At 39.0% G+C, this 14,137-nt stretch overlaps 1 protein-coding gene across 1 annotated transcript in view; it reads left to right on the top strand.

The window, feature by feature from the left end:
• Positions 1–14,137, top strand: part of LIMCH1 (LIM and calponin homology domains 1) — a 175,268-nt gene that overhangs the window by 120,461 nt on the left and 40,670 nt on the right. The window contains 8 exon segments of the mRNA XM_036381640.1: positions 1,764–2,054; positions 3,287–3,550; positions 4,856–5,200; positions 5,887–6,216; positions 6,772–7,005; positions 7,945–8,190; positions 9,358–9,393; positions 13,982–14,108. Coding sequence (XP_036237533.1) covers positions 1,764–2,054; positions 3,287–3,550; positions 4,856–5,200; positions 5,887–6,216; positions 6,772–7,005; positions 7,945–8,190; positions 9,358–9,393; positions 13,982–14,108 — 1,873 coding nt within the window.

The following is a 14,137-nucleotide window of genomic DNA, read 5'->3' as shown; positions in this document are numbered from 1 at the left end:
ACTGTTTCAGGAGACCCCAAAAGGTCACAGCTAGTCTTTGATTCCATGAAAAAAAATAGTAAATGAGTGGAAAATATTCTCAACCTAGAAAGTGATTACTGAAGTCTAGTTACATACTAAAAGCCATAAGTTTCGTATTGCAATGACTCATAGTTGCACTTTTGAGTACTATAACTCAGTATTTCTTTGTTGCCAAAAACACTACTCTCAGAAATGCTACATTTGATGCTCTCAAGCTTCACTACTGTTGGTGGACATGAGACTGAAAAATCCAGCAGTTCTTATTCAATAATTGCATGGTGAGCCAGCTGTTTCTGAAGCTGTTGTGAGCACAAATATTAATGAGGAAAAGGGACAGCAGTTCCCATTTGGAATGCTACTGGACAGTCTTTTTCTGTTGCCCTAAGTGAAATTTTGATCCTTCAGAGAGATCTAAGGAAAAATTTGCCTTTAGCTAATTTGAGACCATACTCTCCACATCACTAACGGGGGATCCTGTGTTTTGCAGCATAAGAAGGCAAAGGCAGACAGTTTTGTGTGTCCTTTGAGCCTGAGCCAGGCTGCTCTGCCAGGGATGGTTTATGGCTTCCCCATAATTTTCTCCAGCTACTTTGTGGAGCAGTACTTTCAAAGGGCAGCTGAGAATGTAAAATAAGTGGTGTATGTAGTGGGCTTGCAGGGATTTAAAGTGTTGTAAATGCTTTTAAAAAACAATCTTTACATTTAAGGTAGTAGAGAAACTCAGAGCAACCCCTGAGCTATTTAGATTTGCTTTCTTAATGCCAGTCTGTTTAATCCTTTGTGATCCCCTCTATTTCACTTTGTATAGCAAGGTGTGCTACATGACAGAGCAAATGCCTACAAAAGTACTGCATGGAACAGTCCTTGCTGCCCAACTTCCTAAAATATCAATATGAACAACTATATTTTTAAATGTGAGAGTTGCCTAGCTCCTGCCATCTGTCTGTTCAGTTTCCCTAAGAGTATTGACCCTTACAAGTTAAAATAAGCTTAATCTTTATGGGTACCAGCTGTCAAGTGTCTTTACTGTCATAATCTTCAGTAACAGCAAGGCTGTGTTGATAGCAGTTGTGTTTCTGACGAAGGCAGGTGGCAATATTTTCTGGCATGCCAATATCACTGGTGTGCTATCATTGCAGCTACTGTATGTCAGCTGGCACAGAGGCATAGAGGGATTGGCATAGAGGGCTTATTCTGTGGGAAAGGAAAGGTTAATTAGGAAGAGAATCAATCAAGGTGCGTGTGAGAAGAAAGCAATTAAGAATACTAGGGTGGGTAGACAGCCTCTGTGATTACTCAGATAGGTTTTTGGTTTTGTTTTTTTTTTAATAGACCTATTTAAAAAAATGCAAATATCTGATATTTCAAGATCAACAACATTTTCCAGGGATCTTTGCATCACATTTCTTACTTTGTTTGAAGTGCTCAATAAAAGAAGCTTAGTACTGCCAGTTATGGTACTACATTCACTGCATCTTGTATGCTAAAGTTTGTTCTTACTGGTTCTTCTAGCTATAGCTAAAATAAGTAAAGGTCCAACATGCTGACTTTTTTATGTACAGACTTCGTGGATTTGCTACTTTATATGCTAAGTTTTATTTCTAGCTAGGCTTTGTCCAATCTAACAGCAGCTTCAAGCGTATTTGATTACCTGTGCTGTTTTTTTGACCTGGAGGTGATGCTGCACTGCCCTCTCCTCCTCTGGTGCATCAAGAGCTTTATTTAATTTTGCTCTATGTCAGTAAAAAGCCAATATGTGAAGACAGTGGAAGCACCCCAGACATCATCCTTCGCAAGGACAACCCCTTCATGACACATTATCAAGGAAAGGATTCTGGTTCAGAAGATGAAGCAGCCAGCAGAGTTCCTGATTTAGAAAAGGATGACTTTGCCACTCGGAGAGCCAGAATGAATCAACCCAAGCACATAGTTCCATTTAACTCCTTTTTAATTGGACCCTATACAAGTAAAGAGAAAGGTAAACCGGAAGATGTTAAAAAGCCATTGCAGATGGAAAAAAAGGAACATGCAAGGTGTGCATTCATGGTCTTATTCTTTCAATTATAATGCTTAATTTCACCATGCTGTATTGCTGTATAGGTCTAAAGCTGTCTTGGCTACAAAAAATACCCTACAGGTTAAAGTAAATGCTAAAGCTTATCATAAAGTGAACCAAACAATTTTTTTTGTTACAGTTTGAGGAGAAGTGTTAATTAGTTGGGAGTGTAAATAAGATTGTTATCTAAGCTCATGAGATAGGCCGTGAGTAATGGAGAATAAACTTAGAAACTATGTTTTATATCTCAGCACATTTTCAGATCACTTTCAGTGCATGTTTTTTGATGCATTTCTTTCATCCCATGCTCTTTTAATACCCTGCATGAAACAGGGCCAGATGAGTCTTTAGTGAAGGCACTGAATATATATGCCTGCTACACTGCACTGAATTATGTTGCACCTGGTCCTAATGTGTGTTATGCAGCATTGGTTTGGGAAATGGATCAGGGGTTACAAGGCTTCAGCCTAGAAAATCTCTTCTTTCTTCAGCTCAGTGATACAGACCTTTAAGAAGTCACTGAACACAAATATTTGCTAGTTAGAGATCTTTTTCAGGAAACTATTTTATTTGGGCAAACGGATGCGATTCTAGATAAAACCATTATATACACACTACAGGGAACCCTGACTGTAATAACTGATATGCTCCCAAAACTACTTCTAATATTTAAGAGCTCTTTTCAATTTTCAAATGTCAAATGTGTCATTCAGTTTCTGGTAATTTGATTATATTAGCATTTTCTAATGGCTAGTTTGACAGAACAGCTGAGGAGCACCTAACCAAATTTTAATTGTCCGACGCTATTGACATGAGTCTTAAGATCAAAGAAATTGAGTAGTACGTTTGAGAGCAAAACCTGAATTTGCTGTGTGAATAATATTCAAATGAGATATTTGTAACTATTTAAGAGAAAGCTTATTGCAGAAATGCTTAATTCAGTAATAACATAAAGATTTTTCTTACTTGAGCTGGGAATAGAAGTTCACGTGAAGATGTCGTCTCAGTAGTGCATGACTGGGGTAGCATAGCTGAGAAGTTTGAACTTCAAATGATTCATTCCATATTTACTTCCTAAAATTAATGTGAAACTAATATTATAAATTCACTTTTATCTTCTTGAGCTCTGAATCTCTTCTTTTGACATTGATTTATAATTGCTTCCTCAAAATATCTCTCCTTGCTGAACTGGAATGTGCATCAAATTAGAAGAAGACGGGTGCACATGACATCAGTAAGGCAAACAGTTACAAGCAAAGAGAACCCACTTCTACAAAATGAGAAGACCGAGTCAGAGGAGGAACTGCAGGTGAAAGAGCTTGATAATGAGAGAGATGATTTGGCAAAACGGAAATTGATGCAATCTCAAAGCATCCTTCCTCAGCTACAAGAAGATGTGCTTTTTGCCAATGCCTCTATAACAAAAGCAGATCTGGAGACCTGGAAAAGATTGAAACTGTCAGGGGAGCCCAGGTATGGTTTCTGCTTGTGGGCAGGATTGGCAGGCTGGGAAGCATGTTCAGTTTGCCACAACCCGCTGTGTGTGCTTGTGACTTTAAACTTGAAGAATGCTTTGTTGACAACCAGTCCTTACCTATTTCCATTTTCAGGAGGAGTCCAAAAATCTGTACAGATATGCTATCTGTCATGAAATGAAAGTGTGTCCATCATTTAGAGCACTATAGTAGTTTCACAGTCACATTTCTTGTAGATACTCAATATCAGGATACAATATCAGGAAGGTCCCTCTGTCACTGGCTGAATTTGCTTTGAAGCTGCTTGAAGTTGAACAGTACAAATTTCCAAGTGGTACCATTAATACACTAGCAGCTACATTGCTCCTTACCAAGCTGTCTTCAGGTCTCGGGGTGTTTTATACCTTGGGACTATTACCTGGGGATCAGCATCTTTGCATTAATGTCTCTGCTATTTTGAGACCTGAGCTGATACATCAGCACAACATCATGCTCCAGTGCTGTGCACATACACCACCACTGTTTCTCATTGCAGCAGGGCTTTCAAGGGCCTCACTATATGGTGTTTGTATGCTCTTGTTGTTAACAAAACCCCTACAAAGGGAGCCAGTATAAAGCAGTTATTCTAAGCTGTTTCCCTGTGGAGATGGTCTATAACATAGGCAGGTGATTTGTGACTCCAGTAGGGAAAGATAACAACTCCTAGCCATCCTGTTTAGGTGCATGCCATTTTGCAATCAAAGATGGCTGTCTGTTCTGGCATTCTTCTAACACTGTGGTTATTGTATGTAATTTTAGCTCCAATAAATCAAAACTCAATCTTTCATCCTGAAGATATTAGCAATCTCTCTGTTACTTTTGAGGTGATTTATTAAAATCAGGATTCAGTCTGCTTTGTTTATGGTAAGTGAATTGCCCTTGCTAGTCTCCCATGCCACTGTCACTCCCTCGTGCCAAAGTGTGTTCTAGTGCCATACAGTCCCATATAGTGTGGGGTCTGGGTATGTGTGAGCAGATACGAAACTGTGGCTTTGTTAGGGTGAAGAACTGAATTTGGAAGAGGCCATATGCTATATTCCTTGCCCTTAGGAAGTGCTTCCATGGACGTGCTCCCCAAGTTTTCCCCACAGGTCTGCAGTATCTGCATTTCATATGTCATTTGGGACTCAGTATGCCATAGCTGTTTATACCTGTGTCCTTGAACTTTAAAATAAAACCCCTTCAAAACCTTAGGAACATTTAATTTGTTTTATTCTGAGGGTCTCATGTTGGGGGCATTCTTTTATTCCTCACTATTGACCAGTGAAGAAGATTTCAGATGTTCCAGCAACCCTCTGCCATCAGCTGATACCATGGTGAAAGCAGTAGCCCATGATGATTTTGCTGTCCGCAAAACCAGAGCAAACAAAAAGGCTGGTAGCCCCAAGCAGAAGTTTGTGCATTTTGGGCCAGTAACTGAGATTGATCAACAGAAATGGGACAAGCTTGTTATTGGCAGAGCTTCATTCAAGAATCGAACAGAAGAGGAAAGCAAGAAAGACGGTGTGGAAACTCTCTCTGGTGTTGAAAGCTCTTCTTCAACCACTGCTGTCAGTCTTGGGTTGGCTGAATACAGCAGTGGGGTATCTGAGCCAGAAAATGAGTCCAGGTATTTGGTGTGGTTTAGGAAGTGCTACTAAGCTGTAAATGAGACCTGTTCTTGCCAGATGCTGATCTGCATGGGAGTGAACTGCAACATAAACCCAAGAGCTGTTTACATGTATGGCCTCGTTCAGAAGACATCTGATGTCTTGAGAGTATCTTAACACATTCAGAATGGCGCAAAACGCTGTGCAGGGGTCTTGCAAATGCTTGCTCATAATTTCTGATGGGCAGTGAAGTCACTGGTATCTCAGAGGCTGAGCTATCATTCATGATTTTTCTACTGCTTCAATTTCAGCAGCTTTACTCTGCCTGCTTTCAGCACATTAGGAATTTGTCATTCAGTTTGCTGGCCTTACTGATCTTCAAAAAAGGTTTTTTGCAAACCTAATGGGTTTACTTTCTTTTTGAAGATGGTGTACTGCTGCTCTCTGTTTCTGGCATTTATCTGGAGAAGAATTGTCTGGGTTGTTAACACATTAACAGATCTTATATTTCTTTGGCATTTCTTTGATCACTTAGTCTGCCTGCAGCAAGAACTTTTAATGAATGCTTTTAGCAAGCAATTCATTTAGCTAAGTTTGTGTGTTTATAAGACATTTGCAAACTGAGTAAGATTGCTCCTTTTCTTACCGTTCATTTGACCTGAGAACATTTTGTCTGTCTCACCCTTCCTCTCATTCTCATCACTAGTGAGGGAGGAGTCAAGTCAGGTACAGATGACTCTTGCAGGAGAGCTCCGTCTCCTGTACCAGCTTCTGATGTCATCTCTGAGGAACAAACCCCATGGAGTTTGAGCAAACAGCAAGAAAGTGCCAAGGAAGAATGTGACAGGAATTTACCAGATATTGAGAGAGATGATATGTTGGTTAGAAGGATGGGAACTTTTTCAAGGCGTACCACAAGCTCCATTCCCATAAATTGTCCTCCTCTGTCAGTAGCTCCTTATCTGCTGCAGCAGCAGCAGCAAGAGGAGGCTGTAGCTCGTGAAAAGGATTTGAAGACTCTGCAGGAAGGAGAAAGGTCAGAGAACAGAAGCAGATCTCTCTGAGCCTGGTTTGTGTGTGGTGTTATCTTGGATCAGTCAGCAGTGTTGTCCCATTCTTCACATGGGCTTTAAAGATGCGTTTTACTCAATTATCATGGCATGTGTTTTGTTTTGTAAAATTACTTACAAGAATGTATCCTATGAATAGAAAACAGCCTGTTTTCTTTAATAATATTTAAGTACTTCAGTTGTTAATTGCTGTTCAGCATTAAAATAGTCTTTCACGTTTTGGGGGGGATTTCTGTTGCAAGCCATAGTGCTTTGTCTGGATTTTTATGCCAGCTCCCAAGTGAATAAGTCATTGCATAGATTTGTATGCAATTCCCAACTTCTAACAAATCACCTACATAACTGTGGGGTTCAGTGTCATTTCCTCTTACTCTTTGTGCTGTGGCTAAAGATGCCTTGTTCTCTAGCTGTCCATCATTCTCAACTTTGTTTTGAGTAACAGTACCTCACATTGCCTGAGCAGCCACTTGCTGTACAAGTGAGCATTTTCATGGAACAGTGTCACTTGTCTCTCTGAGCAGTACAGTCACACAAGAAGAGAGCCAACAACAGCTTGAAATCCCTCAGCTGCAGAGTGATGGAACAGAAAACAAAATGAAATTTCCAGACCCTCAAAGAGATGACATGTTAGCCAGAAGAACTGGAGCTTTTCTTAAACAGCCTGGGCCCAGTACTAAGCAGTTCCTTCCCATGCCATTTTCAAAGCAGCAGAATAAGCAGGGCACAGCTACAGAACTTGAGAAGAAAACCAAGAGGTAAGAAAGTTGTGTTTTTCTCCGTCTCTGTTAGCTAGACCTGTGGGCTGTTTTTCAAGATCTCTTTATCAAGAATATTTGCTGGTGGCCCAGTAGTGGTTATTTTCATGCTTGTCCTCAGTTCTCTGCTAATTCTTCCTGCTCAGTAGAAGGCAGTTGAAGGTTTCTTGCCCTTTTAGAAAACTCATGTGGAGACTCTACCAGATGCAAAATTCTAACAACATGGAGAAACAGATCTGTGTAGCAATTGCACTTGCATTACATTTGTAGAGGTTTCTGGTTAAATATGAGATAATCATTACAAATGTTTCCAGCTGGAAATGGAGATGCTGTATGTAGTAGTTTAGATGATTGTTTATGGCTTAACTAGTGCCAGTGACTTCCTAAGAGGAAACCTTTAGATCCTGAGATTCTTCCTGATAATGCTCAATGTCTTTCTAAGCACCTTTGTTCCGATGTTTGAGGCTGTGTGAGTGTTGAAGCTTGTGATGAATGAATGATAACAGAGTTATAATTTGGTGGTTGAGCCACATGCAAGCAAGAGTGGAAAGATTCTTACTCATCAGCCTCTTCAGAGTACTTGAGGAGAAGGACATGCATGTACAGACATGGATGAAGTACTGGTTTTCATCTCAGCCAGGAGAAAACAAACCTGTCATCTACCATAGGATTCAACAGTGGCTTGGTGTTGAAATGACTTAATACTTCAGTTTTCACTGGTGTTCTGGACAGTTTATTTTCTGACTTTAAAAAATAGTGCAAGCATTTGACTCTTAAAATTATGCATTTTGCTCCTGCCTCACTTAGCTCGTCCTGTGTCAGCTATTTGGGTTTGTAGGGGCTGGTTTTTTTGTTAATTTATGCTTTTCATTATGTTTGTGTGATTTTTGAAATATTGCTTAATATATCCCTTTACACTACTGCCTTTGGCTCACTCAGGCCTGAGAAATGTCCACAAGTCTACACTAATAGCTCTGGAAAACCTGCAATAGAACCATCACAAGAACAGCAGCAAGGGCAGGAGGACAGTCTCCCACCTACAAGACAAGATGAGATTATTAGTACTGCCCAAGTGGCTGAAGATGGCAACAGTGAAGTCCACCTTGGTCAAACATCTAAGCTTCAGGAGGTTCCTGAGGAAAACAAAATGGAAACACTTTCATCCAAGGATGAGCATCTGCAAACGTGAGCTTTCTGGTGTGAATCACGCAGCTTGCAGACCCCTGTGTGCACACTTCAGAGTTCAGATTGTGCATTGCCTGGTGTGTTTTCAGTCCAGACTACAACACTGTATGTCAGTAATACACATTTTAGAAACAAGAATTATAGTTGTGTAATGCATTTTATTTTGATTTTTTAAAAATATTTAATTGAAAGCTAAGTGAAAGGAATGTTTGATTACCATATATATGTTGAATTGCAAGAAAAGTTTATGTAGAAGAGATGCTAAAATGTACTCTGCTTATTGAGAGATGCTTATTCTATTTCTCCCATGATTAATGTTGTAGTATTGACTTTTGCACATGATGCTCTTTTATGATAAATTCCATATATATATATATATGTGTATATATATGGTTTGCATAGCTCTAAAGAAGATTACAATTGTAGTGAATGCTGCTGGTTTGTGTATTACCGGTAACTTTTTTCGACTATACTCCCCACCCTGAGGAAAGAAAACCAAAACCAACTAACAAAAAAAAAACAACCAAAAAGCAAACAAAACAATAAAAAACTCCAAGCCAACCAACTAACCAGCCAACCAACCAACGAAAAAAAAACCAAACAACCCCCACCCAAACAAAAACAACAACAAAACAAATGACCAAAAGATAAACAAAAACAACTAAAATTCAAACAAACAAAACCACCAAAGAAATCCCTAAACACAAAAACAAGACCTACAAAGGGAAAAAGGAAAGCCTATGACTCACTTTCTGACTACAGTATTTGTCTCTTTCATGCTTCAGTTATAGTGGTACTAAGCACTGCTGTGGACTGTAACTGTTAAGTTTTGTTTCCATTCATTGCATGTATGGCACAATGTAAATGCTAAGACATTGTCTATTTTTAAGAAGCATTTTCTATACACATTTTAGGTATACTTCAGCAGGTTTTTATAATGTGGGGCATAAGTATGTGTTTAAGGAGGGATGGGTGGTGTTCTCATGTAGTTTGACCTCAGGATGATCAGGTAAGTCTTGTTTGATGAATACATAATCCCTGAACAGTATGGTTCTATTTTGGTCAGCTTTACAAGTGGAAGTGACAGTTGTACAAATTATATGGGTCCAGTTGCAATTGCTGCTTAATGTATTTATCCACAATCTAATTTTATATTTGGTCTTGTAGATTCGGCCCCAGAACTGCTGTGTCTGATGACGCAGAGTAAGTTGTCATGTGTTCACAAGATTCTGTTTTAAACAACTTACACTGCATGCTTTCCCATCTTTTCTACTAATTTAAAATGCAGTTGATGCATCATTATTATTTTGCAGTGTTTTGGCAAATAAATTTTTCAGACAGCACTGAAAAATGGAATGTGATATGGCTTACGTTGCAGTTAAAAATAATTTCTATATAAAAGTCCTTAAAAACTAAGCGTAATACTAATGTCCAGCTGTTGCTTAAAGTATTGTTTCCTCTTTTTTTCCTTTATTTTGTCTTGGATTTCTTCTGAATTTCCATTGTCTCTAGTCAGCTACAGGTAAAGAGAGTTGGGTTGAATCTGGGTGTTGAAGAAAAAAATGAAGTATGAGGAAGGACAGGAAGAAATAAGAAAGCCCAAAGCAAAATAATATCATTGCAATCTTCAGAATAATTACCAGGAAATACATCTTTAGCTGAGCCTTTATTCTCTTTTTAAAATTTTATATTCAATCCCTTCCAAGTTATGTTTAATTTAATAATGTACTAAATTTCAATTTTTAAGCCCTTCACCTTGATGCATCACTTTTCATAGAAGGAGTAGAACTGACATTTATTACACTCAAAAATTTTAATCGTTCATGTATGCATACAAACTTTAGTGTGGAATAGGATGCAATGTCACTTGGAAAGCTCTTTGGAAGTATTAGCTGTTTAGAAGAGAGATAGTTGGAAACTACACACACAATAATATCAATGTTCTTCTGTTCACAGAAATGCACATGACCTTGTCTGTGTCCCAGATTAAATCCCAAAATATAAACAGTATGGAGAGTTGTGGGGGTTTTATAATGAGTATACACAGAGACTCATATGCAATTTTTCACCCTTTCCTCTAATGATAAAGCTTATAATTATGGCCTGAGTGTTCTTTATGAGTTCTTTAATACCTTTATGCTAAGCAAAGCCTCTGTTCTCTGACTACAGAGTAAGCATAATCATTTTCAAGCAGCAGGAATCTGTCCAGTCAAATGAAGGGGTGAGATAAAAAGAGCAATATAACATAGAAGTGTTATACTTAACAATGGGGACATTCCATCTTTTTCAGAAAGCCTGCTTTATGATCGGTTTTCTAATCTCTGTATGCCTGTATTAAATGCAATCATGAGAGAAGGTACATGGTGATGCCTTCAAAAAGGCATTACAATGGTCTTGGTGGTATAATGTGAGAGTAGCAATGATCAATAAATCATATTGCTTATTCTATACTGATTCTTATTTTGTTTTAGAAGGCAAAACAATTAATATTCAAACCTCAATGTCATCCTTTCCAGATGTGCTACAGTTTACAACGCAACTATTTTCCTATACTCCCTTTTAAGTTTTTATAAAAAGTAAGACTGTGTTTTCCTTACTGAAGACAAAGTATTTATGAAGATTCTAATAAAATTTTTCTCTCAAGTAGGAAAAATAAATTGAACTGACATTTTAAATACTTTTTAAATGTTTGTCAAGTCCCCATTGAAAACTGTAACTTGAATTCAGTCTTAGACTTAGATGCTCTTTATTCCAGCAGCAACACTAAGGACTCTTTTATTAGACTGGCAAAGTTCCCTTTGCTAGTTAGAGAAAAACTAGATATTGTCATCAGCCCTGGTCTGTCTCAGGGTCCAGAAAAGGCAATACTTAGTGTGTTGCTGCTGACCAGGCCCATTCCCATCTCCTGAAGAGGGAGAATTCTAGTGGTACCCTGATAGTCCAATGTGAGTTTAGGCTCATAGTGAGCTGAGATTTTTGAGTATTTCTTTACTAGTCTGATTTTGAGCCAATCTGTCCCTTTTTATGTTTTGTTGGAGTTTCTTCAGTCTTAGTATGACTGTAAAATGGTAATGCAGCCACATAATAAATGCCTTACATAAGGATTGTTAACATATTCTCATAAGGTTTTTTACCTTATCTCTCACTTTAAAATTAATTAATCTAAACATTGAAGTCCTTCAGATTTTTTTTTTAATTCAAAATTTATTTAGACCTGTTAAAAAAAAAGAAATTGTTGCACGGTATCGCTGACAGCAACAACCGTAATTTGTGATAATAAAGCAGTGTAGCTTGAAAATCCCAACATCCCAAATACACTGTTGGTCTGCACAGTGCTTTTCCCCAGATCATTGTTAGAACAGCAGGTCTGGTACACTGGTCAGCAGAAAGGCCTCTTGCTTCAGGACGGAGTTTGTATACAATCTCTGGACCTGTGCTAATGGCAGAAAGTTAATGAACTTGAATTTGGTCCAGTTACATAGTCCCTGTCTACTTGTGTGCTGTGTGCCTGCTGGCCCAACATGTGGTTGAAGGGAGCAGTAAATCTAGTTCTGTTCATGGAAATGTTAGCGATTGTCTGGAGCTATTTGTAGATTGTACAAGACAGAAGTAGGATGGAATTATGTGGGACTCATAGTGAAAAGTGTCTTTGGCTAGAAGCTCAGAGTTTTGGCCTCTTTGATTCTTCTCTAAGGATGAACTTGTCAGAGAAGTTGATGTAGACCTTTCAGTTGGCCTTGTCCATGTACTCAGGAAAGGAAGTTTTTCTCCTTAGTGATTACTACATGTTGGTCCGAGTGGAGCACAGTGCTTTGGGGTGGGACTCCTTCAGACTGCTGTCTTGGGAAGATACTGTTGTGGAATAACATGTTGCTGTGGAGCTGAAGTTTGAACCCACCCAGTTGCCCATCCCTGACAATGAAGGCCCAGCAGCAGGAGGTGACTGCTGAAGTAGGAGGTGTATCTGGGGCTGCAGTGTATAGTTTGGCTCCTGGCCAAGGCTAAAGCCTTTTCCAAAGAACCTTTTTTACTGCATTGTTAATAGTTATAAAACCTGTTGCTGTCTTTGTGCACCCTGTGAGACCTGCATGAATTCAGGGAACGGACATTAGACTTACATTAGGAAATCCAGGTATTCCTTCTAGAAAGGCAAGATTCTTCCATCCCAAATGGCAGAGTGTGTGTACTCATACACTACTAGGACCAGTAATCACCATTTCAGGTCTTACCTTTTCTCGTACTGCATGGGAATGAAAAATAATTTAAAGTGAGGAAAGAGTACAAGGGAAGAGCTACACAATCAGTTTGACCCAGTAGGCCCAAGATATCAAATACTGAGCACTAAAGTCTTTCTTAGTGTGAGTTTCAAAAGCTCTTTTACTGGAATAAGCCCTATGAGAGTGACTTTATTGCAAGTTATGCATCTCCCAACCTACCTCACCAGTCTGCCAAATATGGCTGATGTTTAAGTTTTAAAAAACAACAACACTTGCCATCTCTTTAGGTTTTGTTATTTAGGAGTGTTCCAATCCAATCCTGAGCAATGCAACTGTTAAACTACCCACAGAAAAACCCAAATTAGTGTAACCCTCACACTCTCTTTAAGGGGTGAAGCACAGTAATATGTTAACTTCACCGTTCATACTTAAAGGCAATAGGATGTTTATTCTGTCCTTCATTTCTGAGTAAATACCTACTTAGCAGGATGGGATCTGTGCACGTCCTTTTCCATACATTGTCCAGACCTTTCAAATGTTTTCTTGAGAGTGGCATTCCCGTCTTTGCTTGCCTGAATACAAATGCTGGCTCATAAATATATGCACAGCTTTCCGTGAGTATTCACTTTGAATACTGTGGACAGAGCTGCCCACAATTTTTTCTTCATTGGGTGCTTCTCCTGCTAGTTGGCTCATTGGCTCACGTAAAGCTGCAGGTGATCATTTGAGGACTGCTGTGAAATCACTCCATGTGGAACTGCATGGCTTTCTTTTAAGTTTTTTTTTTTGCTTTGAATGGCACAACTGAGGTCATGTTTTACTAATAATAGGCAGTAGAGGTGGAGTGGTGAGCATGTTATCTTTGTGTGAAATCTTTATATAATATAAAGAGATGCATAACGTCAAACCACAACCTTTTTTTTCCTTTAACTCCCCAAAGGTCAGAGACATAAATAAAAAAAAAACTTTTTTTTGTCCTGGACGTCATCTTTTCCTTGTTAGGTTAGCTGTATTAATAAGTTGGTGCTGGTAGCATTGGATTTCTTCAAGGGCGAGAGGGGAGGAAAGGGGAAGGGAAAAAGTACCATGCAGTTTGAACTGACTGTACTTCTCTGAGTTTGTAGCAATAGCATTTAGCTGGCCATGCTGTCCCTGATGCACTTCTCAAGCCTTCTTTTACCCTGAAATGGAAAATTGTTTCTGTGCTGTTAATCAAAGTGATCTTGGAAACCCATTGGGCACAAATCTTCAGAAAGTAAAATGTTCTGAATGATAGAATGATTTTTATTAAGAGCTATTGATGGAAGTGTAAAGTTAGTAGTGCTTCTTAGTGAGGTATAAAGTTGTGGTTGACTAACAAATGGGAAGTTGAGGAGTGTAATGCCTGAAGTACTGTGTGGGAGCCATAGGGATGCTAACAAGCCTGACTTGGGGACTGCTGCTTTTGGGAGCTTTGTAACAGAGCAGGTGACTGATTCTGCTGTAGCACCCTCATGTGGCTTCAGCTCTTACAAGCTGAAGGAATATAAGCCTCTAAATAAGACTGGGCCTGTTGTTATCTTTCCCTTGTTTAGGAGTATGAGTATGTTTGACATGAGATGTGAAGAAGAAGCTGTGGCTCAGCCTCATAGCAAAGCTCGCCATGAGAAGCTGCAGAATATACACAACCAGCTGAAAGAGGATGAGACCAGATGGCAAGATGTGAGTACACAACATTGTCTGCAATGCTG

This window comes from Molothrus ater, chromosome 4, assembly GCF_012460135.2.
Source record: "Molothrus ater isolate BHLD 08-10-18 breed brown headed cowbird chromosome 4, BPBGC_Mater_1.1, whole genome shotgun sequence".
Lineage (NCBI taxonomy): Eukaryota > Metazoa > Chordata > Aves > Passeriformes > Icteridae > Molothrus > Molothrus ater.
The sequence above is the reverse complement of the archived record's forward strand: the minus strand, read 5'-3'. Positions and strand labels throughout refer to the sequence as shown.